Source organism: Danio aesculapii, chromosome 14 (genome assembly GCF_903798145.1).
Source record: "Danio aesculapii chromosome 14, fDanAes4.1, whole genome shotgun sequence".
NCBI lineage: Eukaryota > Metazoa > Chordata > Actinopteri > Cypriniformes > Danionidae > Danio > Danio aesculapii.
Window position 1 is genome coordinate 29,180,140 of NC_079448.1, and position 24,360 is coordinate 29,204,499.

General features: G+C 36.4%; 1 protein-coding gene across 2 annotated transcripts in view; it reads right to left on the bottom strand.

The window, feature by feature from the left end:
- Positions 1-24,360, bottom strand: part of pcdh11 (protocadherin 11) — a 318,250-nt gene that overhangs the window by 183,313 nt on the left and 110,577 nt on the right. For both annotated transcript variants that reach the window (XM_056472633.1, XM_056472632.1), the window contains exon 4: positions 11,144-11,197. In XM_056472633.1, the coding sequence (XP_056328608.1) occupies positions 11,144-11,197 (54 nt within the window). The remainder of the gene's footprint in view (positions 1-11,143; positions 11,198-24,360) is intronic.

Genomic DNA, 24,360 nt, shown 5'->3' on the forward strand with positions numbered 1-24,360 from the left:
TTAGAACAACGTGAAGGAATTGTGTGGAACTTTCAGTGTATAAAAACAAATTAGTGAAATAACACAAAACTCATTACCTTAAAAAACAATAAGAACTCATTGCCTGTTTATGTGAATAATTCTCAAAACTAATACAGACAAAATACTGTTTAAAAAAATCAATAAAGGTCACTTGCAAAATTCCCAGCAAAGTTGTTAGAGCAGAGATCAAGCCCTCGTAATGCAATTTCAAAAGCATAAATAAACCACAAGCTATGAACATATTTTGTATTGACATCCTGATATATAACCCCCCCCCCCCCCTTACTTAAACACTAAGTTGTCTCAGCACAAACCATTCCTTGGTAATGTGTATTGCCTCTTCTTGTTGAATCGCTGAATTCCTCCTTAATAGTAAGTCACTGTGGACAAAGGCGACTGCTAAATGACTAAATGTACAGTAAATGTAAATGATAATTGTAAAATAAAACATGTTGAGTAAAATGTAAAAAAACTTGAGTACAATTTACTAAATAAACCACAAGCTATGAACATATTTTGTATTAACATCCTGATATAACCCCCCCCCCCCTTACTTAAACACAAAATTATCTGAGCACAAACCATTCCTTGGTAATGTGTATTGCCTCTTCTTGTTGAATCGCTAAATTCCTCCTTAATAGTAAGTCACTGTGGACAAAGGCGTCTGCTAAATGACTAAATGTACAGTAAATGTAAATGATAATTGTAAAATAAAACATGTTGAGTAAAATGTAAAAAACTTGAGTACAATTTACTAATTGAGTACAATTGACTAAGAATTCAAAAAGCACAATTTCCCCAAAACAATAGAATAATTACCCAAGTGGTTGAATACTTATAGATAAGGTCTAGAATATAGCAGTGCGACTGTAAAATCATAAATGTATTTATCTAATACATTTGTGACCTGATCCAGCATTATGAGTCACTGTGACCCAAATTTCAAAATTGAGATTTTGGCATCAACGGACGAGAAGACTCTAGGCTTCAAAATGATATCCTATTCAATCCTTTAAATGGTTTTGAAGATCCGCCCATTTGAATTATGTTCGTCTGGCCTGTTTGTTCAACTGACAACCTGAGAAAATCGTAAGAAATAGTTTTATTGCCCACTTTTTGCTGATATCCTTCAAAATCTAGCACATTTAAAGATATAAACTATTTATTTAACAGTTTAATTTGTACATACATACACATGCTATTAAACAGCCCGAAGCTCAAATTATTTTAAGTATTTATTTTAATAAATATTTTAAAAGGCACTTTTGCAAAGATTAAATAATAAAATCTGAAAGATTGAAGAGACATGCTACATTTTTAACAGTGTTAAAGAATTCATAATGAAGATACCAACCGTATAAACAGTATAGTGTAAAAAGTAAATCTCATATTCGGTGAGAGAGGCCATAGACAGACATATCTCGTAAACAATATCTTCATCAAATGACAGAAAACACAGCTCTCCATTGTTAGATTTAGAACCTTTACAGTCACTTGTTTTGGCTAACTCGTCATCCTTATCCATGCTAACTGTTTCTACACACACTGCTTCACAACTACACATGACCCTTTTAACTTCCTCAACATCAGTCACAGGCTATTCAACATTTTCATCATCCATGTGATTCTCATCCACACTACATTATGCTATCCTAAACAGAATTGAATATTTCTGAAGTGATCTGTTAGCTTGTTTACACAGTGCACTGCTATTTCTGACAGGAGAATGGTTGGACCAATCGCGTATCTGTCAAACGGGACTTCTCTTTGACAGATAATCAACGTTCATGTCACTGTTTATGCACATTTCAAAGCTTTTTGATTGGTTTTACACAATGTTTAACCCAATATTTGTAGAGCAGAGATAAAGGCATTTCAGGCGAAACCCAGAATGTAGCGAAAGTGATGAGAGGAGCTGAGATTTACTAATTTCAATGAATTTAGTAAATCTTTAAGTCAACTTTAAAGGGCACCTATGATGAAAATCCTCTTTTGTAAGCTGTTTAGACAGAACTGTTGTGTGAAGGTATAGTCTTTCCGCAGTCATACTGGGGTGATAGAAACACAGTCTCCCAACGTTAAAATAGGATCCAAATCCCTCCCATTTTGAGGCCGATCGCAACTTAATGTAGAAGTGCGGTTTCCCCACCCACCGAATTGATTGACAGCTGCGTAATAACATGACTCCGTAGTAACGCATATAATCATATCAACAAGACAGGACATGCGGAAAGCAACTGGGATTACAAGATCTGTTCAGCTCACTGTGACCAAGACTGAGTTTTGCTTTTAAAACAGTACATATTTGTAATAAAGAAAATTGGTATGTAATTCCTAACCACAGCCACATAGCGTCAAAACAATTATGAAACAAGATACTTTAATCCCGGTTTGTGTACATTACATTAGGTTTATTTTGTACATTAACAATACAATGTCCATTTAGCAGTGGATGTTTACGTGTAGCCTGTCACATTTGCTGTGCAAAAACAGTGCAAAGCTAACGTGTATGTGTGCATGTGTGTGCGAGCAAACTTTATAACGACATTGTGTGTGACTCATCGCTTCAGAAAGGCTTAAATTAACTCCACAACAAATATATCAAATAACCGTTGTAAAAGTTCTTACTGTAGTAAGGGAGATCTGCTTCATACTTGTCAGTCACTGAGCTGTTTGACTAAATGAAGGCTATGGCTGTGACAAGCACATGGGAACGGTGGGCGGGGAGAACCAGCTCATTAGCATTAAAGGCACAGGCAACAAAAACAGCTACACTGTTAAAACACCTATAATTTCTCAGATTTAAAAAGGTATACTAAATGATCTGGTGGGTATTTTGAAACACATTCTGGAGACACAAAGGATTTATATTAAATCTTGAAAAATGGTTAAAATTGGTGCCCTTTAATAGTCATTTACATACCTTTACTCAGTGATCTGGAATACCAAACTTTGTGAGATAATTTTTAAATGTCTGCTCTGTGAAATTAGCTTAAAAAAGTTTTTTCTCAAATGTTTTCCACATTATCAGCCTGCATCTCATAATAGAACGGAGCGACTTCCGACTCATTTCGTCAGATGGGGTCACATTTTATAATTAAACAAACCATTTATTATTTGAAAGCTTCTGATGAATCCATCTAGCATAAATAACATGCATCTCGCATGCTTTCAATTAAACCAGCTTCAGTCGGAAATTAGGTGAAGTTTGAAGTTTTCTCCAGGAGTTCCTCAGAGAGCCATAAGAAGAAAGAAACATGAGAGCATTATTAAAAAGCGCAATATATGAACTGAATGACCGCTCAGTGCCAGGATGCTTCTCCATTCAGCACAATCAGCAGATTACCTCCACCTGAAGAACTTGCGATTCCTTCACTTCCTATCACAAATAACACAATAATGGCCGAAAACCAGATTATGTTTGATGCTTCTATGTCACGCTGAACGCGGTTGTTGTATCGTGTAACATTAAATGCAATAACCAAGCAACAGCAAAAAGCAAATCATTTGAATCCTAATGGCTGCCATTCTGTTATATAATATCGAGTTTTCTCTGGGCAGAGCTTTCAAAAAATTAAGAGGTTAAGCTATGTAGTCAAGAGGCTAATGCATGGAAAAAGCCTTTGGACCCTAGCTGAACTAAATCCAGCGCACACAATGACACCCCATTAACAGGATGGAGGACACCAGGAATGCCTGAATCCGAAGGCTGAGCAGATTTCCAGGTGGATGGGAGTCAAGCGCCTCAGACTCCTGGGTAACTGCACTCTGCCACCTCCACTGATTTGACAAATGATTCTATATCAAAGGGCTGTGCACACATTTGACTTAATTGATTGGACAGCATGTGGTGAAATCCCTGATTGGTTTAACTAAAAAAGAGCAGGAAACGTGCCATAGTTGCAGGAAAAAAGGCGCACGCTTTGTGGTGACAAGGGGAAAAAATTAGTTCCTGCCTTCTTTTAAGTATGACTGATTAATAGTTAAATGTGTATGAAAAATGAGACAAATTAATCTTGTTCTAATGCCATAAATCATCCAATCCGAGTGGGTTTACAGCTGTAATTCCAGGGGTTAGTATTCCTTTCATCTCTTCATTAGCGGGGTCAAACACAGCCAGAGGACCTTGCGAGGGGCGAGTCTATAAATGTGGTACCCTGTGCACAGACCCCGCTTTAATATGGCTGTAAAAAACCAACATGTCTGCCAATTAAACAGACACCACATTAACACTGCTTTTGTAATTACAGTCAAGCGAAGGACTGAAATAGACCGAATGGAGGACCAAAATTGGTTCTCTGGTCAATAATTTGTATAAGTACAAAAAAGAGTTGTCAAAATTGAATCATTTCTGGTTTAAAATAATTATTTGTTTATTTAAAGAAAGACTCTTTTTTTGTTTTGCTTTATATTAACATTGTCACAAGATAATTCTAGCAATGAATGGATTTGTAATGATTATTGTGGTGTGTTTACGGTTGAGTTTCACAGTCTTTTTAGAGGCGACAAATGCAATATAGTAATTAGACGTAATTATATACAAGAAAAACTGTGGCAACAAACGTGTTATTGAAAGAACTTACTGATAGTGTGTTTATTTGATTAATATTTAATGTAATTAATATATATACTGTAAAACCCAAAAAGTTAAGGTAACTCAAACCATTTGAGGAAACCGATTGCAACAAACCATTTAAGTTCAAAAACTAATCCCAATGAGTATTGTAAACTTAGTCTATTTGAGTAAACGAAGCAATTTGTGCACAGTAAAGCCCAATAAATGAAGAGAACTCAAACTAGCTGAGTACTGTAAAACCAAATAAGTTAAGGCAACTCAAAACCATTTGAGTAAGCTGATTGCTACAAACCATTTGAGTTGAAAAAAATTATCTATATGAGTATTGTGAACTTACTCCATTTAATTTGAAGTTCATTCATTCACTCATTTTCTTTTTGGCTTAGTCCCTTTAATAATCAGGGTTCACCACAGCGGAATGTTTTGTGCAACAGATACACCTCCAGCTGCAACCCGTCACTGGGAAGCATCCAAACACACTCATTCACACACATGCACTACAGACAATTTAGCCTACCCAATTTACCTATACCACATGTTTTTGGACTTGTAGGGGACACCGGAGGAAACCTACGCAAACAGAGGGAGAACATGCAAACTCCACACAGAAATGCCAACTGACTCAGCCGAGGCACGAACCAGTGACCTTCTTGCTGTAAGGCGAACGTGCTAGCCACTACGCCACCATGCAGCCCTAAGTTAAAGTAATGAGGTATTTAATTAGCTCATTACCATCAACACAGAGTTCAAAACGGTTTTCAAATGAGTAGAATTACTTTCAGTCAATTTTGAATTTCATAAAGTTGACTGTTGGGTTTTACAGTGTACATATGTTTGATAAAATACAGCTAATACTTTTTTAAATATTATTGTATTGCATGCTTATTCTGTGCTTTAATAGTGATTAATGTTAATGCTGATAACTTTTTGAGCATGATAATCTTTTGTAACATTATGAATGCCTTTGGGCGGTGCGGTGGCGCAGTGTGTAGCACTGTCACCTCACAGCAAGAAGATCGCTGGTTTGAGCCTCAGCTGGTTCAGTTGGCATTTCTGTGTGGAGTTTGCATGCTCTCCCAGTGTTGGCGTGGGTTTCCTCTGGGTGTTCCAGTTTCTATCATAAGTCCAAAGACATGCACTATTAACCTTATTCTCCGCGTACGAGCGGGTGCAGCCATTTTAATCTTTTTGGCTCGAGACTTCAGGTCTCATTCACTTCCATTCATTTTTAGATGTTAAAAACAGCTCGTTTTGCTGCTTTATGTTGCAAACCGATATCTTCTTATTATATTATTACATTTTGTCTGTATAGTAATGCAAACACTTGTTTGTAGAGCAAGTTGACTGTTTTCTGCCATTTATTATTCCTAGTAATTTCTCCCAAAGGCAACTGAATTGAAAGCTCTAAAACAATCGCAAAAACGACCACACTTCCGCATTGAAGAATAACGTTAATGGATTGGGTAAGCTAAATTGTCCATCGTGTATGTGTATGAGTGAGAGCGTGTGGGTGTTTCCTAGTGATGGGTTGGAGCTGGAGGGGCATCCACTGCGTAAAACATGTGCTGGATAAGTTGGCAGTTCATTCTGCTGTGGTAACCCCTGATTAATAAAAGGACTAAGCCAAAAAAAATGAATGAATGAATTCCTTTGTTGTGTGTTTGATGAAATAAATAAGATTCTACTGATAAAATATGTAATCTTTATCTATAAAAATAAACGCCATATGAACAACCTGATTAGTCATTTGTTTATCATTCACACTACACTAGCTGTGCACTAAATGTTTTATTAATCAAAAATCGAAATGAGACCACACATGAGCAAATCTTCGTGTCCTAGTACACTGAAAACTGTTGCAAACAATTTATTTGTGTTGAATTTAAACAAACTAATTAAATTGAGCAATGTTCAACTTAATTTGTTTGTTTAAATTCAGCCCAAATAAATTGTTTACAACCACTTAACGTAAAAAAAATTAGTAAATCCAAGGAATCATCTTTGAATAAATTTTTTTCAGTGTATGTTTTAAAATGAAAATAAATTCTGAACATTTACCCGTGTTTAGCTTCCAACCCTGATGAATCAAAACAGCTATAAATATCCTTAACACAGATGCATGCACACGCAACCTGCTTCATGGCAGGCTCTGAGTCGGGCGGCCAGTGTACCTTTTCTCAGTTTGACATGAACATGCTGTGCTTGCTAGTGACAGGCTCAGCATAGCCCTGCACCCAGAGGTCACAGCTGACCTTTCCAATTGTGAGTTTTTCCAGCTCTACAACATGTTTGTCTGAAGATGTCCACCAAAGCATCCTCAGGCGCCACGCTGAGACGGCGGTATGGGTTCGGGCAGTTTGCTGCTTGTCTTCCAGCATCACGCCTACTCCCTCCTGAATGGTGCATGTATGTGAACGGAGCCCCTTAACAGAGAGCACGCCGCCTTGAGTTTTGCATGCTACGAAGGCTTAATTGCCGCATGACTAGCCTGTTGTTGCATGGCTGGGGGGATTTCCATTTATTATCTAGTATGAATCATTTTTAAGATGCGCTTATTCACCACCGGTTCCCCCAAGTTCAAAACACCATTTGGAGTGGGATGTGGAAGAGAGTACAAGGGTCACTTTCAGAGCAGGGGGAAAGAGAGGATTTAGAGAGGATTTGACGTGGTGGAAAGAGAGAATCAACGCCCCTATCGCAGATGGAATATGTGTGTTTGCGCGGAGGGGTACGTCAGTCGCGCCATGCCCAAATCAGGCGGCTCGTGCCAGGGTTCCACAGGCTTCGCACACAGGGTGGGAAGGGTCAGATTCTGCACTCCATCTGCCATCTGCTCTGCGATACAACGCCTAGGCGGCTTCTAGGGTTAACTCCAAGCCTTGATGAATTGCACTTAAATACCTGCAGAATATCAGCCGGGTCGACGGTGGGATCTGCAGAACAGACGTGCCTGCTGTAATGTCAGACAAATGATCAGTTTCCCTCAAGTCGGGGCCACTTCATCAACGTTAAGCGTTGAGGTGTGCCATCCTTCACGTTCTGATAGGAGGTCTGAAATTGGGACTCTCTCCACTTTCACTACTGACCTATTGTGAATCGCAGTGGCTGGAATGAATTACCGCTGAGAGGACAAACGCATAATGTAAGATATTATTGGGGAATTTAACAATGCTCAGGCCTCAGGGACTCTCACAATGTAATGTATGGCCTTTGGAGTACAATTGCTATGGAAACTGGAAGCCCTGGGTGACCAAGTTGCCCACCCACACGGACAGCCGTTAATCATCTTCACTCCAATCCTGGCACAGCAGAATTTGGCCAATGTGTCAAGCAGCAATTATGTATACTTAGTGTTCTCTCCACCCCCCTCGGCTTCGCTCTCTCGTTCTCCCACCATCCTTCTCTTCCCCTCTCCTTTCCATATAATCATGGAGCTTTTAAAAGCTCTCTGTTCATTAGCTCCCTTTCATTGTGAATGCATACAATACCAGCAAAGAAAATAGGAGCGGTCTTAGTGCCACACAGTACGACATTCCTATTATAGAAATCATATCTAACCGTTTAGCCATTATACTTTGGTTGGGTGCTGAGTGACACGCCAAATTACTCCACTGCTCCATTGCTTTCTTTTCATATTGGTTTGTGCAGATCACAGGAGCTAATGGGAAGCGACGAGACAGAGATTATGTTCTGCTGGTCGCGGGAAAACGTTAACGCCATCACAAATCGGTGGCATCCCTTCATTACCTCCATCCAGATCAGCTGTTTCAAGGAGAGCTGACAGCAACATGGGAATTGCAACGCTCTCCATATTTCAAGGACAAAACGTTGCAGGCTGGGTGTCGGGCAGGTGAGTTCGAGCGCATCAGCACTGTATAGAACGTGTTATTAGAGGTGATCTCGACAGGGGTGAAGCGCGCGGGCTTGTGTGAAGGACGGGTCAGCAATTAGAGCCCCGTTGTGTGCGGAGAGGTTCAGGACAAAGCTGATTGCCTTTTTTCATACATCTCACGATGAACACCGGGTGATTTGTATAAATATTTTGCAGTTTTGTCTTGCACCTTCAAGTCACTTTTGATGGCAGCCGGTACATTAGGAGTTGCCGAATTGGACCACTTGCTGACAGGCTGTCAGATGTGCCGATGCCTGCCTTACACTTACTTTTTTTTTTCATTTTGTGAGGTCTTTACTCTTGACCTGCCCAGTCAACCAGAAAAGGACATGAGCACTTTGGCACTTTCGGGGTTATGGACTGACAATAGTGAGAGGTTTGGCAATATAACACATTATTGCATTTCACACATACTGTAGGCTCCATGCAAAACTGCACAAAAACCGAGGCAGTCAGCTGTCAAATAGGAAATGTACTTTCTTTTTGTTCATCTACACAAAGAATACGACTGATTCTTGTCACTGTTTTGGTAAATCCTGAGCCCGAAAAAGCATGAAATCACAGATAATTCGACATCTTGTAGCAATACTACGGTTTAATTCAGGGCATTGTTTCCAACCTGAGATAAGACACAATAAAAAGGAAATATCTACTGTCATGCTTCCTTGCTCTGGTGCATGGCTGAGAGAAGAAAAAGACATGTTGTTCTATTTCAACATATCCAAGTAAAGCACAAAATATATATATTTTTTAAATGCTCACAGAATAAGATGATCATGATACATGAGCACCAATTATATAACAGCAGTTCTAAACTGGTTTTGTTTTAGGACACAGATCAAGAGGTGGGGTGGTAAGACACAATAGTTACAAAAGTCAAGAAAAATGGGTATGATTTCAACTTTTTTAAATGTACCATTGACTCACTCACTATCCTTTGGCTTAGTCCCTGAATTATCAGAGGTCAGCACAGTGGAATGTACCTCAAATTACTCTATCATATGTTTTATGCAGTGGATGCCCTTCCAGCCACATTAAACATACTATTTTCCGATTAATATTACCAGGACCTGAAATGCTTAAAATGATCTATTTAGGGATGCACAATTTATTGGTTTCATATTGGATCTGCATCAGTATTGGATATGTAACTGGTATCAAATCTGTACTAAGTGAAGTTTTTATATAAACTAATTTTGAGAGGATCACGTGCTAATGATTGCTTGTGGCTGGTCCCGCATTATCCAATTTATGATTCAAGCCACTATAACTACCTAAGTTCCATATAACAGCCATCTTCGTTTTGAAGAATCCCCCCATTCCAGCCCTACTCCTACTTTCCTAGATGGGTGGCACGGTGGCCCAATGGTCAGCACTGTTGCCTCACAGCAAGAACGTCACTGGTTCTAGTCCTTACCAAGCCAGCCGACGTTTCTGTGCGAAGTTTACATGTTCTCCCCGTGCTCATGTGGGTTTCCCCTGGGTTCCCCTGAATTCCTCCCACCATCCAAAAACATGCAACCTAAGTTAACTGACTAATGGAAATCGGCACCATAGACATGCACATAGTAAGTAGTTATCTCTTAAGATTGATCACTATCTGTTCATTTTCTACAAAAGCAGGGGACTTCTCGAGATCTACCAGAGCTCAAACTCCCCTCTCGCCTTGCAAACCGGAAGGAGCCCCGGGCTCGAGGATCTTATGAGCTCAGGGTTCTCTCCTGGGACAGCATGGCAAACAAACTTTATAATCAATCATCAGCTAAATTTCAACTCTTGAATAAAGTGATAAATACTGAACACAAAAATGAACATCTATAGAAGTTATATCTCATTTTGACAAAGTGGTATACGCGGTAAATCATATAAATGTATGCAGCAGCCTAATGTCTCATCTAAATCTCTACTGTGTTTATCTTTTCAAATGTGTTCCTTAATGTAATGTAATGTAATGTGTGTATTTATATAGTGCATTTATCATGTATGGCCATACACCCAAAGCGCTTCACAATCATGAGGGGGAGGGTCTCTCCACACCACCACCAGTGTGCAGCATCCACTTGGATGATGTGACGGCAGACACAGGACAACGGCTCCAGGGCGCTCATCACACACCAGCTATAGGTGGAGTGGAATGACAGCAATACAGTAAATTCGGGAGATAGAGATGATTGAGAGGACGTGATGGTTAAGGGCTGATCAAGGCAATTTGGCCAGGGGTTACACCACTACTCTTTACGAAAAGTATTTTGGGAATCATCTCATCCGAAAGATGGCGCTCACTGACAGTATAGTGTCCTCTTCACTTTACTGGGGCATCAGGACCCACACAGACTGCATGTTGAGTGCCCCCTGCTGGCCTCACTAACACCACTTACAACAGCAACCTAGTTTTCCCATGTGGTCTCCCATCCAGTTACTGACCAGGCTCAGCTCTGCATACCTTCAGTATGTAACCAATCTTGGGCTGCATGGTGATTTGTCTGTGTGATATGGCCTTCTGTTTGTGTATTACAAAAGACACATTTTGGGGTTGCAATCCACCACTTTAGAAACACAGATTTACAGAGGAGCAACATACTGTAGCGACTTTATCACCCACTGAAAATACATTGCTTCTAAAAGGCAGAACTATTAGTAAGACAGTAATTTACCTTGTGAGGGCACATGGTTGGGACAACAGGGAATGCTTTATCCGGGGTCTGGTTCTAGAAGAAACACAAATTGCTCTGTATTAGTTATTTTAGTTAGAATAAAACAGTTGCATTCAAGGGCAGTTCCTATAAATTGCATGTTTCATAATAAGGGAGAACAAAGTGACCTATTACGTACACTTATTCTGAAGAAATGGAAAAGCCAATTGAGTGAGTAAAGGTTAAGGTCATCAATCTGCCCTTGTGCAATATACCATCAACAGATGGCTACAGGAAAACTTCTCCTATTCCTCCACTCACATACACATAGCACAGGCTTGATAACATATGCAAAGGTTCTCAAACAGGATTTCATTAACCAATTAACATATTGTAAATATGGTGCTACATCAGACTGATACATGGAAACCAACACTAAAAAGGTTGCGCGTAGGTAAGTCAACAAGGCAACAACAGATGGTCCTGCTGTTTGCGATTATGCATGATGCGGGCCTCTGCACACTGACAAAAGCGGCGCAGGGGGAAATGACCATCTTGAAGTGACCTCGCATACATATGAGCAACAAACAGCAGTCAAACCCACACGGTGGGGGACAAACTTCTATCTAGAATACTTGTGGGACACCCAATTGATTCCATGCAGGTGCTGCCAGTCATTCTTCTACATCCAGTTATCTTCTTTTTGTAGGACTAATGCTCTCTGACACTATTAATGGCTTCCTTATGGTATCAGCAAGAGAGATGAAACATTGAGCGGTCCAGACTTCAACATCTATATTTCATCAGCACTTAGAGGAGTCAGCATTGGCTGTGTGGTAACCTCACTTCACACCCGCTGTTGGGTAAAAGACAAACACTGCGTGGTCAGCCCTAGGCATGCGAGATAATAGAAATGGGGTTTGTGACACTCCTGCAAAGATGAAACTCCACCGAGACATAGGTTTCAGAGATTTTACATGTTTTTTTTTGCACAATTGACCAATTATGGAATCGTTCTTCCCCTCTTCAGCCTGGTTCTTGTGCTCCTTGAGACAGTTTTTTCCTTTAATGAGGGTGTTTTAAACAATACATGATATCGAAACCTGAGCAGAGCTGGCACAGGAACTCAAGTAGGGGGAGACTAATAAAGCACACGTTCTCCTGGTCGCAAGGGCAGCACAGAGGACACAACATGTTTATTCAGGAGAATCGCTGTCAGCATTGCTTGCATTGACCTGTGTCTGCTCTGCTTTGGTCAGTCAAAAAATTTTTAAAGCTTTTGTTAGGAACAGCATGATTTAAACCATATAAACCACTTGGCATGCTGAGGATCATCTCAACATTTAGGCTATAGAGAACACTTATCACATCTGATGAACAAACTGGTTGAGTAAATGAAGTCGAATGATTTGAATTAAGTCGAATGAATCAGTTGAGTGATTTCAATGAGATGATCAATGACATGATTCAATGAAACACCTATACACTCTCACATTCACACACACTAAAACACTGTGGTCAGTTTAGTTCATTCAATTCACCTATAGCATATGTCTTTGGAGTGTAGGGAATACAGGAGCACCCGGAGAAAACCCACATAAAAACAAGGAAAACATGCATACTCTACACAAAAATGCCAACTGGCCCAGCTGGGACTTGAACCAGTGACCATTGTATGATACTGTATATTAGAAATGTCCTGCAACCTTTTTCTGGATTCAGATTACAAAGGTGTTGCTGTCAAGTGTTTTGTATACCATATGCACCATCCTTTCTATATATTTTCTGAAAAATGATTTCTGAATAATTCTTACACACTGTGCAAGACGTGCATGCACACAGAAATAAAATACACACCAAATGATTATTGATGTATGCTAATATTCAAGAACAAAGCAATGTAATAAATCTCTTGATACAATAAAATCACATGTATTCAGTTTTTTGGTTTTATTTAAGGAAACAATATATTTTAAGTATAATGGAAGTATGTACTGTAAATAACATATTTAGGTGCAGTAGGTGATTGTCTTTAGAAACATTTTTTTGTTGTGCTGGTTCAAAGTCTCTTCACATTCCAATAGTAATGTTTAAATTAAATGATCTAAATGTATTTATATGTATTTTTAAATTCTGGGTAAGGCATTAGACTAAAATATGTTCATCCAGTTAATATTGTCAAGCTGACAATTCCCGTAATTCTGATAAGTAGCCCAAACTGTCTGTCAGCAAATGTAGTTTGTACAACTGTGCATCTCTGGTCACGCAGATCCGCCATTAGCATGTGCACGCATGCTTGCACGCTACAAGCCAAATCGGTAAAATCAAATGCTGAATCAAAACTCTTTCAAATCCTGAATCAATATTGGAGTTACTTTTGCAAGCTAGACGAAGGATGACACCATGGCTGAAGTATTTCTTTTAGACAGGTAATCTTTTGTTTTAAAACTATTTTAGTCACGCAAAGCTTATGTAGATTGTGTTGTTTTACGAATGGGTTATATGCACAGAAGTGTTGTTCAGCTACTGAAATCTTCAGGAGAAAGATTGATGTAACTATTTTAAATTTCCTAAGAGACATTTTACAGCATTGTTAATGTAGATTTTTCTTTAGTTTAACAACAAAACTTCAGTAAATAGCGTTATTCTGCCTAGCCTGCTTTGCTGAGGTGAACTTTGTTTTATATTCATTTTTGAACAATGACAACCTGTGATGCACTCCCTTTATCATGCTACTCTGAATATTCAGTCTGAAATAGCATGCAGGTGTAGCTTAGTAATCAGTGTAATTCCTGCACACCTCCGGTCAACCACTAAACATGTTTTCGTATACTTTGCTTTCTGATTAGTATACATTTTTGTAAAGCATTATCGGTAATGCTGTTTTTCTGCACAAACTATTATCTTTATATCTTTATACTGTATAATTATATCATAAACACAAATATTTAAAAGTAAAAAATAATGCAAACAGATGGGTTTAACAGAAGCACAATTTTTTTACAGCTTTATCTTTTTTTTTCCCCTATGGAGAAAATGAGTGGAGCTTTATATTTGGTGCCAAACTGTTATGAATTGTCTACAGACTGACAGTTTGGAACGCACAAACACAGACAGGCTACACAAACAGTGAAAAGTCCAAAATCAATATAAGTCACAACATCTGTTTTGCTGGGTGGCTCATACAGTAGCTAAAAAATAAATAAATACAAATGTTTCCTTACATTCTCAGAAATAAAGGTACAGGAGCTGTCACTGGGGCAGTACCCTTTAAAAGTACATACCTGAAGGGTTCATAATCCATTTGTTAATTCATGATTTATAGAATACTGTTTCCGGGTCCAAGCCGCTGCTCATTTGAACTGAGAAAATATTCGTTTATGGCCACTTTTTAGTCCTATCACACATTAAAGTGAATTTTAAATAAAATCATAGCGTACACAACAGTCTCTGGACTTGCTGTACCACAAATGACAACATTTTAACGATTTATAAAAAATTTATCACTTTCTGGCCATCAGATATTAGGCATGGATATACAGTTGAAGTCAAAATTATTAGCCCCCTGTTTATTTTTTCCCCCTAATTTCTGTTTAATGTAGAGAAGATTTTTTCAACACATTTCTTAACAAAATAGTTTTAATAACTCATCTCTAATAACTGATTTATTTTATCTTTGCCATGATGACAGTAAATAATATTTGACTAGATATTTTTCAAGACACTTCTATACAGCTTAAAGTGACATTTAAAGGCTTAACTAGATTAATTAGGTTAACTAGGCAGGTTAGGGTAATTCAGCAAGTTATTGTATAACAATGGTTTTGTTCTGTTGTCTATCGGGAAAAAAAATCTAAAGGGGCTAATAATTTTGACCTTAAAATTGTTTTTTAAAAATTAAAAATTGCTTTTATTCTAGCCAAAATAAAACAAATAAGACTTCCTCCAGAAGAAAAAATATTATCAGGCATACTGTGAAAATTTGGCAGATATTTGGCAAATATTTAAAAAAAATAAATAAAAAATTCAATGGAGGGGTTAATAATTCAGACTTCAACTTTATATATTGTGATCGTGATTTGCAAAAGCATTACATCGCTTTGTAAACGTTTATTATTAGCATTAGATAAGCCTACTCATACAGTTTGATAGAGCGCTTGGACCTGGAAGCCGCTTCGCGTGACGTCACACTTAACAAGCGGACAGTACTTCAAAGGTACTTTTTAGGTACATTTGGGCACTAATATGCACCATTGAGGCACCACTGTGGACCCTTTGGGTGCAAATATGTATAATTTGAAAAGCTATTGCCCCAGTGACAGCTCCTGTACCTTTATTTCTGAGTGTATATATGTTTAAAACTTTCATCTATGTTCATTGTTTGACTTTTTTTAAATGAGTTTGTATAATTTATAATAAATATATATTTAAAAAAAAAATCTATTTTGTCTAAAACAGCATTAAGCAATTGTTTTATAGAACTTTTTCATAAAAAGCAATGTCAAACCATGCTGTAGAACTGCATATTAATTACCCTCTGGCGTCATGCCGATGGCTGAATCACAGTCATGCTGATACCCAGCACAACACCTTTTGCTGGTGTGATATTGTTTAAATAAACCGGCCAACAGTTATGAAACAAAAAAAAACATATTGAAGAAAAGAATGAGATCTCTCTTTGTAAAAAAATGCATTTGCGTTTAAGCTTTATTTCCTGTTTAATGTTTTGCTCAGCCACGGTTAATTATTTAATATGACAGGTATGCTGCACGGAGTGTATTAACTTGTCCTGCATGTTTAAATAATATATGATCCCATTAAAATCTGACATAGACGACAGACACACTCACACACACATGCACGCCACTGGGGCTTTATTCATTTGCAGGTACACAGGCACCATTATCAGGCAGAGTTGACCCGGTGTGTTCAAATGAATGGCCTTTCTGTAATGTGCTGCTAAATTATACGTTGCACTGAAAGCCTAGGCTATGCAAATGCTACATAACTGCACTGGTAAAAGCCAATGACTTCAGAGCTCCGCTGTTATTTTGGAGAGCAGATAACTCATGTGAAATAACAGCGGATTGAGGAGAATGGCTTTCAAATGTCGTTTTTTTTTAACTCCCCCCCCAAAAAAAAATACTTTATTGGTATCTTCCATTCTCCACGTCTCTGTCTATAATTCATGCATCGACAGTAAACTTGCGAAAGCGAAATGTGATTTTGTCAAGGTTGTGAAGTGCAGTCAAATAAACATGATGGAAAATGCCAGATAGAAGGGGAAATTTATTATCTCTTCTCATTACGTGTTACATCTTTGCTTCGCGCTACCAAGACAAATTAGTTTTTATCGAGACGCCAAATTGCTAATATTAAACCTCTCTGCTGTTCCTCCCCAAAACAAGCAATGGAAGTGATTTCTTCACTTCACTCCGCTGAATGTTTTCCTCTCCAAATGGTAGTGGAGAGAGAAAGAGCGAGCAAAGAGCCGTAATCTCCTTGCCAGCAGTGTTGAGGCTGACTGGCGCTCAATGTGCCATCGCTATAAAGGGGTGCTCTTTGAAATGACAGCCTCCCACAAGTGCATCAAGACACAGAGGTTTCTTGCTCCTGGTGTGCTCATTTGCTAAGCAGTGTGAAGTCCTTTATTTTAGACTGGTCTTGAGAGCTGAGACGTCTCAATTAGACCTTTGTAATGAGGCACAGGTACAGTAGGCTGGCTTTGGCCATTAATGCTGCATTGGACTGCATATGGGGAAAAAAAGGTCTTGTCATTACAAAAAGCACAGCGGGTGGATTGGACTATGAAGCAAGTGCCACTTGCGTCCCGTTTAGAAATGTCACGGTCAAGTGCTTTTGGGAAGTTTGTATTTATGAGTTGGCAAATCATGATTATGATTTCAGGTGAGTTCGAGTCATTTTACAACTTTTTTTTAAACATATTATGCATCTACAAAATATTCAATAAGCAATGTGGATTTTTTTTTGGTAAGACTTTACCTTAAGTAGCAATTCCCACTATTAACTACTGGCTTATTATTAGATAGTGGCTGTTTATTAGTACTTATAAAGTATCTTATTCTACATCCCTACTACAATCACTGAAAAAAAAGATTCAAAGATTGAACATAAAACAATTAAGTTGTCCCCCAAAAAACTTTAAAAAATGTGTTGTTTCAACTAATTTTAATTAAGTAATTTAAACATGCAGCAAACACCTTTTTTAAGTGTATTAATAAGCAGCAAACTAATACTTTTACTAAAACTAAGCTAATGGTTTGTTAATAGCGAGTATAAAGTTGACGTTTTTTGTTCTTGTTTTTATTTTCTTCTGAAAGTGTTATAAACAGAATTGTCCTGTATTAATGTGTGACTGCACAAAAATACTGCGTTTTATTTGATAGTTTAATATAATATAATATAATATAATATAATATAATATAATATAATATAATATAATATAATATAATATAATATAATATAAGCAGGGCTTTTCATTAACTTTTTTGATCACCAGCCACTGTGGCTAGTAGAATTCCAACATTACTAACCACTCGCCATATTCACTAGCCATAATTTTGTTGTAAGGAAAATATTTTTATTTGCATAAATTTGACTTTGACATGCTAAAATTACTTGATTTAGACTATGTGTCGAACCCTGCTTTTAAGAAAACTACAATATAAAAAATTATTTTCAAGCAGCCAAAGTGGTCAGTGTGAGAGGCTGTCTAACCTACCACAGGGGAAATCTACCCACATTTGGTGGGTGTTAATGTCAAGCCCATGTATTTCTTGACTTTTTTTTTCATTTGGGTTTAATTTTAAATGTTTTGTTGTGTAAAATAAATTGATATATTTTGTTCTGCAAGGATACATACAAAACTAATAAACTTCATGTTCATTGGCAGGCTTTAACATTGCTAGATTTTTCTTTTTCTTTTTAAAATGATGCTATTTTGAACTTTATATTAATCAAAAGACTCCTGAAAAAGAATTCTACAATTTTAAATAAAACATATATCTTATATACATAAAAATATATGGTGTATATATTAAAGTCTGAATATATGTTCTATTTAAAATTATGATAGCTTTATGTATCTATTTATATTACATATTGTGCATTAGAACATCATATTATAATAATTATCTCTGAAAGACCTGGAAACAAATCTTTATCTCAACTTTCTCAATTACATTCACATAGAAAACAGCAATTTAATTGTGTAACAACATTCCTGTTAGTATTGTTATAGTCATCATTTTCCTGATATTTACAGAGTTGATAAGCATATGAGGCATCTTGCAAATAAATTAAAACATTTTACTGACTCACAGTTTCTCTGCATGAGAATAAAAGTATTTTAGTCTACGCTTTCTTAAAAGTATTTATATATCAAGTGCATCACCCAGTAATTAACCTCTGAAATTAATCAGTAAACCATCAACTGTTACCTTTCAACATACTATGTATACCCCAACATATCGACTTATAATTTATTCATTTAGCTTGAGAATGTACAGTGTAGTTTATTAACATGCAAACATTAGCTCTCAGATAAAATAAAATAATAATAATAATAAAAACTGCGAGGTAAATGGAGTTGTTTCATAAAACACCTCAGCAATGTGTGACTGTGTTTCTCTGTATAGTAGAAGATAAAACCTGTTTCACTTAAAAGTGCTGTGGGCCACATAATAGCCAAGATCTAATTTGGAATGATATATTTTTTTATTTACGGTTGCCAACAAAGATAAAGCAAATTTTGTCACATACACACACACACCTAGGTGAAGAAACACACTCTCTCACACACACACACACAGACACTAGTGTATCCTGAGGCTATAATGAGCCTGCTATGTGTTTTAAAAGGATTAGCTGCATTAAAAATCACATTTCATTCTCAAGCTGAGCAAAACAAAGCAGTTCATAGCAAACATGTTCATTTATTACTGCTTTGCAGGGGTTTAAATACAAAGCATGAATATTTCATCACAGCTAATCTAATCTGGTCATGCACGTGTGTGAATTTATTATGAAGCATAAAGAAAATGACAGAGATACAGATTATGTTGCTGGTTAAATGTTTTGAATAATTAATATTTTGACAGTTTTTGAAAGACTTATGTTCACCAAGGCTGCACTTCTTTTTAAAAAAATAATTAAATAAATACAATAACAATAATAATAATTAACATAGTAAAAATTTTGTGGGACGAAGCGTGGCACAGTATGTAGTGCTGTCGCCTCACAGCAAGAAGGTCGCTGTTTCGAGCCTCGGCTGGGTCAGTTGGCGTTTCTGTGTGGAGTTTGCATGTTCTCCCTGCATTTGCATGGGTTTCCTCCGGGTGCTGGTGTAGACATGTGGTACAGGTGAATTGGGTGGGCTAAATTTTCCGTAGTGTATGAGTGTGTATGGATGTTTCCAAGAGATGGGTTGCAGCTGGAAGGTCATCCGCTGCTTAAAACATATGCTGGATAAGTTGGCGGTTTATTCCACTGTGGCGACCCCAGATTAATAAAGGGACTAAGCCGACAAGAAAATGAATGAATGAATGAATGAAAATTTTGTGAAATATGGAGAACATTATTAAATATATATATTTTAAAAAGCAGCAATTAATCCAGTCTTCAATTATTCTCAAGTGTTGCTCAATAATCATTTTTTTGTATTTTTATTCCAGATGAAAACAGACATACAGATTTTGATATACCCCAGGTGGAGGAGTTAAAGTATCTTGGGGTTTTGTTCTCGAGTTAGGGAAGGATGGAACATGAGATTGACAGGCAGATTGGTGCAGCGGCAGCAGTAATGTGGTCAATGAACCGGTCCATTGTAGTAAAGAAGCTGAGCCAAAAGGCAAAGCATTTGATTTAATGGTCAATCTAGGTCCCTACTCTCACCTATGGTCATGACCGAAAGGACAAGATCTCAGATACAAGCGGCCAAAATGAGTTTCCTTCGCAGGGTGCACCCTTATAGATAGCGTGAGGAGCTCTGTCACCCGGGAAAAGCTCGGAGTAGAGCCGCTGCTCCTCCACATCAAGAGAAGTCAGCTGAGGTGGCTCGGGCATCTGTTTCGAATGCCTCCTGGACGCCTACCTAGGGAGGTGTTCCAGGCATGTCCCACCGGGAAAAGGCCAAGGGGAAGACCCAGGACACGCTGGAGGGACTATGTCTCTCGACTGGCCTGGGAAAGCCTCGGCACCCCCCCGGAGGAGCTGGAGGAAGTGTCTGGGGAGAGGGAAGTCTGGAGTTCTCTCCTAAGACTGCTGCCACCGCGACCCGGCCCCGGATAAGCGGACGAAAATGAGATGAGATGAAAGACGATTTTAAAAATGTGGACAAAAATAAAATAAAATAAAATAAAATAAAATAAAATAAAATAAAATAAAATAAAATAAAATAAAATAAAATAAAATAAAATTAAAGTAAATTAAATTAAATTTCTACCTGCATATTAAGCAAACCAACAACTTTTTTAAAGTTTAATTAATCAAGCAAATACTGTTCACAATATTACTATTTTTACTAGATTTTAATCAAACAAACAGGTAACTTTACAGATGGTTTTATTTTTATTTTTTTTTCCTGTAATTTTAATCTAATAAATGCAGCTTTTACCGGCATGACAGCCATTTAAAACCATAAGAAATGTGACCCTGGACCACAAAAACAAGGTCATGAGGGTCTTTGTTTTTAAAGTAATAAATTTATAATTATAAACTTATAATTTATAGGATTTATAAAATAAATGTAAACAAATAAAATGATGTACAGTATGGTTTGTTAAGATAAAACTTGGAATTTTGGGACCTGGTGTTTCAAAAGAACCATAAAACCAAAGTTCTTAGCAATGTACATTACAAATAAACAAAAATAAAGTTTGAAAATTTACAAAATGTCCATATGAAAGCTAATCTTTACTTTAATATTCTGATGGTTTTTGGCATTAAATAAAATTTTATAATTCTTATGCATTAAATGTAAGACAAGAGTCACAAAACTTATGACAAATACCAAAATAATACATCAATCAGTTGTCCTCGGTGCAGTAATGCTTTTAGTTTAATAGTAATGGCAGCACAGTTAAAAAAAAAATAACAAAAACTGCAAATAATTCTGTTACTTTCTCTCTCTTAGCCAGCCCTCATGAGATAAAAAGCCTCAGGCTGCGAATTGGCAGGAGCGAACGCCGAAGTACTTTTCACCTTAAAAGCAATCTTAAAGAGAGACTCTGACGTCGTCACATTAACTTGTCTTCTCCCATACACACCAGGTGGAGAAGACTCATCGCGATCTCCGACGACTCCCATTTAAACTCACAAACAAGACCGCCATTCACCCAAGGCAAAATGAGGAGCAGGCCTTTTCTGGCAGGCTCTGGCACAGCGAGGAGGCTCTGGCCCAGTCACATTCTCCTCACACACTGGGAGACTTTGTACTTGTTACTTCCTGGCTGACACTCAAGAGTACTGAGCGTTAAATAAGTTGCACACCCCTTGCACGCTCTTGATTTTGTTGTCTCCGTTTATGACACTTCTTCTGGTTGTTGGTGAAATATATATATATAAAAAAAAAGCAAACTGAAAAAAGAACAAGAAATAAGCAACAATGACACCCACGTTTCTCTCGGTGGGATTAAAACGAGGTCTGGGTTTCAAAGATTTTCAGATTCTTTCAATCAAGTTGTGAGGTGAAAATAAATGTTTACATAGTGCGAGAATGTGGTGACAGCTATGTAAAATAAAGATGATAACAGCCCTGTTTTACAATTAAACTTTTGTCTATCTTTTAACACTAAAACTAGTACTACCAAGTCATTTTAAATTTTGCAGTGTAACAGTTTTGTTAAAATAAAAAAAATAAATACAGTAACTGCAGTATCCTGATGTTTCTTATGTGTGTGTATATATACATATAAATATATATATATATATATATATATATATATATATATATATATATATATATATATATATATATATATATATATATATATATATATATATATAAATTGTTATTTTATAAAATGTAGGTATTTCTACCTGAAATTGACAAAATATGCATTATAAACACCATATTATTTCAGCATAGGCCTCTTTTTTCACAAAAAAAATAATTTTATTGTGTATTAAAATGCCTAAAAAGGTTTTTTTTTTTATTAGTTTTATTAGTTCTTAAGATAGTTTAGCCCTCCTGTTTATTTTTTCCCCAATTTCTGTTTAACGGAAAGAAGTTTTTTCCAACTCATTTCTAAACATAGTAGTTTTAATAACTCATTTCTAATAACTGATTCATTTTATCTTTGCCATTATGACAGTAAATAATATTTTACTAGTTATTTTTCAAGACACTTCTATATAGCTTAAAGTGACATTTAAAGGCTTAACTAGGTATATTAGGTTAACTAGGCAGGTTAGCGTAATTAGGCAAGTTATTATATAATGATGGTTTGTTCTGTAGACTATCGGAAAAAAAATAGCTTAAAGGGGCTAATAATTTTGACCATAAAATGGTCCATAAAACAATTAAAACTGCTTTTATTCTAGCCAAAATAAAACAAATAAAGCTTTCTCCAGAAGAAATAATATAATCAGACATACTGTGAAAATGTTCTTGCTTTCTTAAACAATATTTGGGAAATACTTAAAAAAAAAAATTAAGGAGGGCTAATAATTCTGACTTTAACTGTATAAATATCAGGTTCTGTGGTTGTTGGTGAGTTAAGCAATTTCACATTCACTGTAATTTCAGTTTAAACTCCTATGATGTATATTATTACATAACATAATGGAACCATTTACTCACAGATTTTGATTTCAGTGGTTGTATGCGGACAGGATTGTTTCCAATATCCTCAGAGAATTTAAAAGTCCAAATAATGTATATGAAATATAAAAAACTATATGATAATAATATAAATAATTATACCTAAAATGCATGTTTTAGCTACTGAAACATTCTGTTACAAACATATTTATTTGCATAAAAAAAAAATCCACTGTGATAGATTAAGTCGCACACCTTCAATTGTGGCAGCTCTAACACAATTAAATATAATGAAACACATCCAAAGGTTCATTGTAAATAAATACCAAAAGCTTCAAATGTAAACATGGCCTGACAGAAAAGACATTAAGTACAGTCTTTTTTGAAAACACTTTGAACGTTCTTGACTTTGTTGTCTTGCTAATGACACTTATTTTAGTTGTTGGTGTTATATTAAAACTGGGTGAGGGCAGAGTGGGGGTGGGGGCAGTTTACAAAACAAGTAATAAGCAACAACAAGACCACTGCTCTCCACTGGATTAAAAACAGGTCTGTGTTTTAGGATTATCAGATGCTTTAGATCATGTGACTTCCATTTTGTTGATCTTGCAGGGTGAAAAAAAAGACAACATCTACATAATGTGAGAACTTGACGACAGTGTAGAATATAAAAAAACAAACAAACAAAAAAAAACATAACATCTGCTTTACTAAAAAGCTGTCACTTCTAGGTTTGTACCCATTGAATTGTATATTGTATACTGCTTTCATTTATATTTTTTATTTTATAACTTTGTTTTAATGATAACATTTTGTAGAAATTTGTAGAAATACCATTGCTATATTATTAAATTTACAAAGAAGAAGAGTTCTGACTTGTTTTTCCTGGACATAATAGTCCATTTGACCATGCATTATATCTGCCTAGAGATTTTTTTCCATACAAAATATTTTTTTAGCGACATTTTGTTATATATTTTGTTTTATATATATATATATATATATATATATATATATATATATATATATATATATATATATATATATATATATATATATATATATATATATATATATATATATATATTGTAATTAGTTAAAATATCAGATCCTGTAGTTATTAATGAGCTAATGAATTTTCACATTCATTTAAACTTCACTTCCGTGCACTGATGTTTGTTATGACCTGTCTTAACATCACAGATCCATTTATTTATTGATTTTGATACCAATGGTGTAACTTCACCAAGTGTTTCTTCAAAAGTATTTCTTGCATCCTATAGACTTGATCATTTCCAAAACATATTTTTTCCTAAATATTTTTGCATCGTACCAATTATTATTATTGTTTAGGGGGGTTAACTTTTCAAAACATTGATTAAGTGGTACACACACACACGCACACAAAGCTCTCTAATATGCCATAAACAAAGCGAGGCATGCATTTTCATAATTA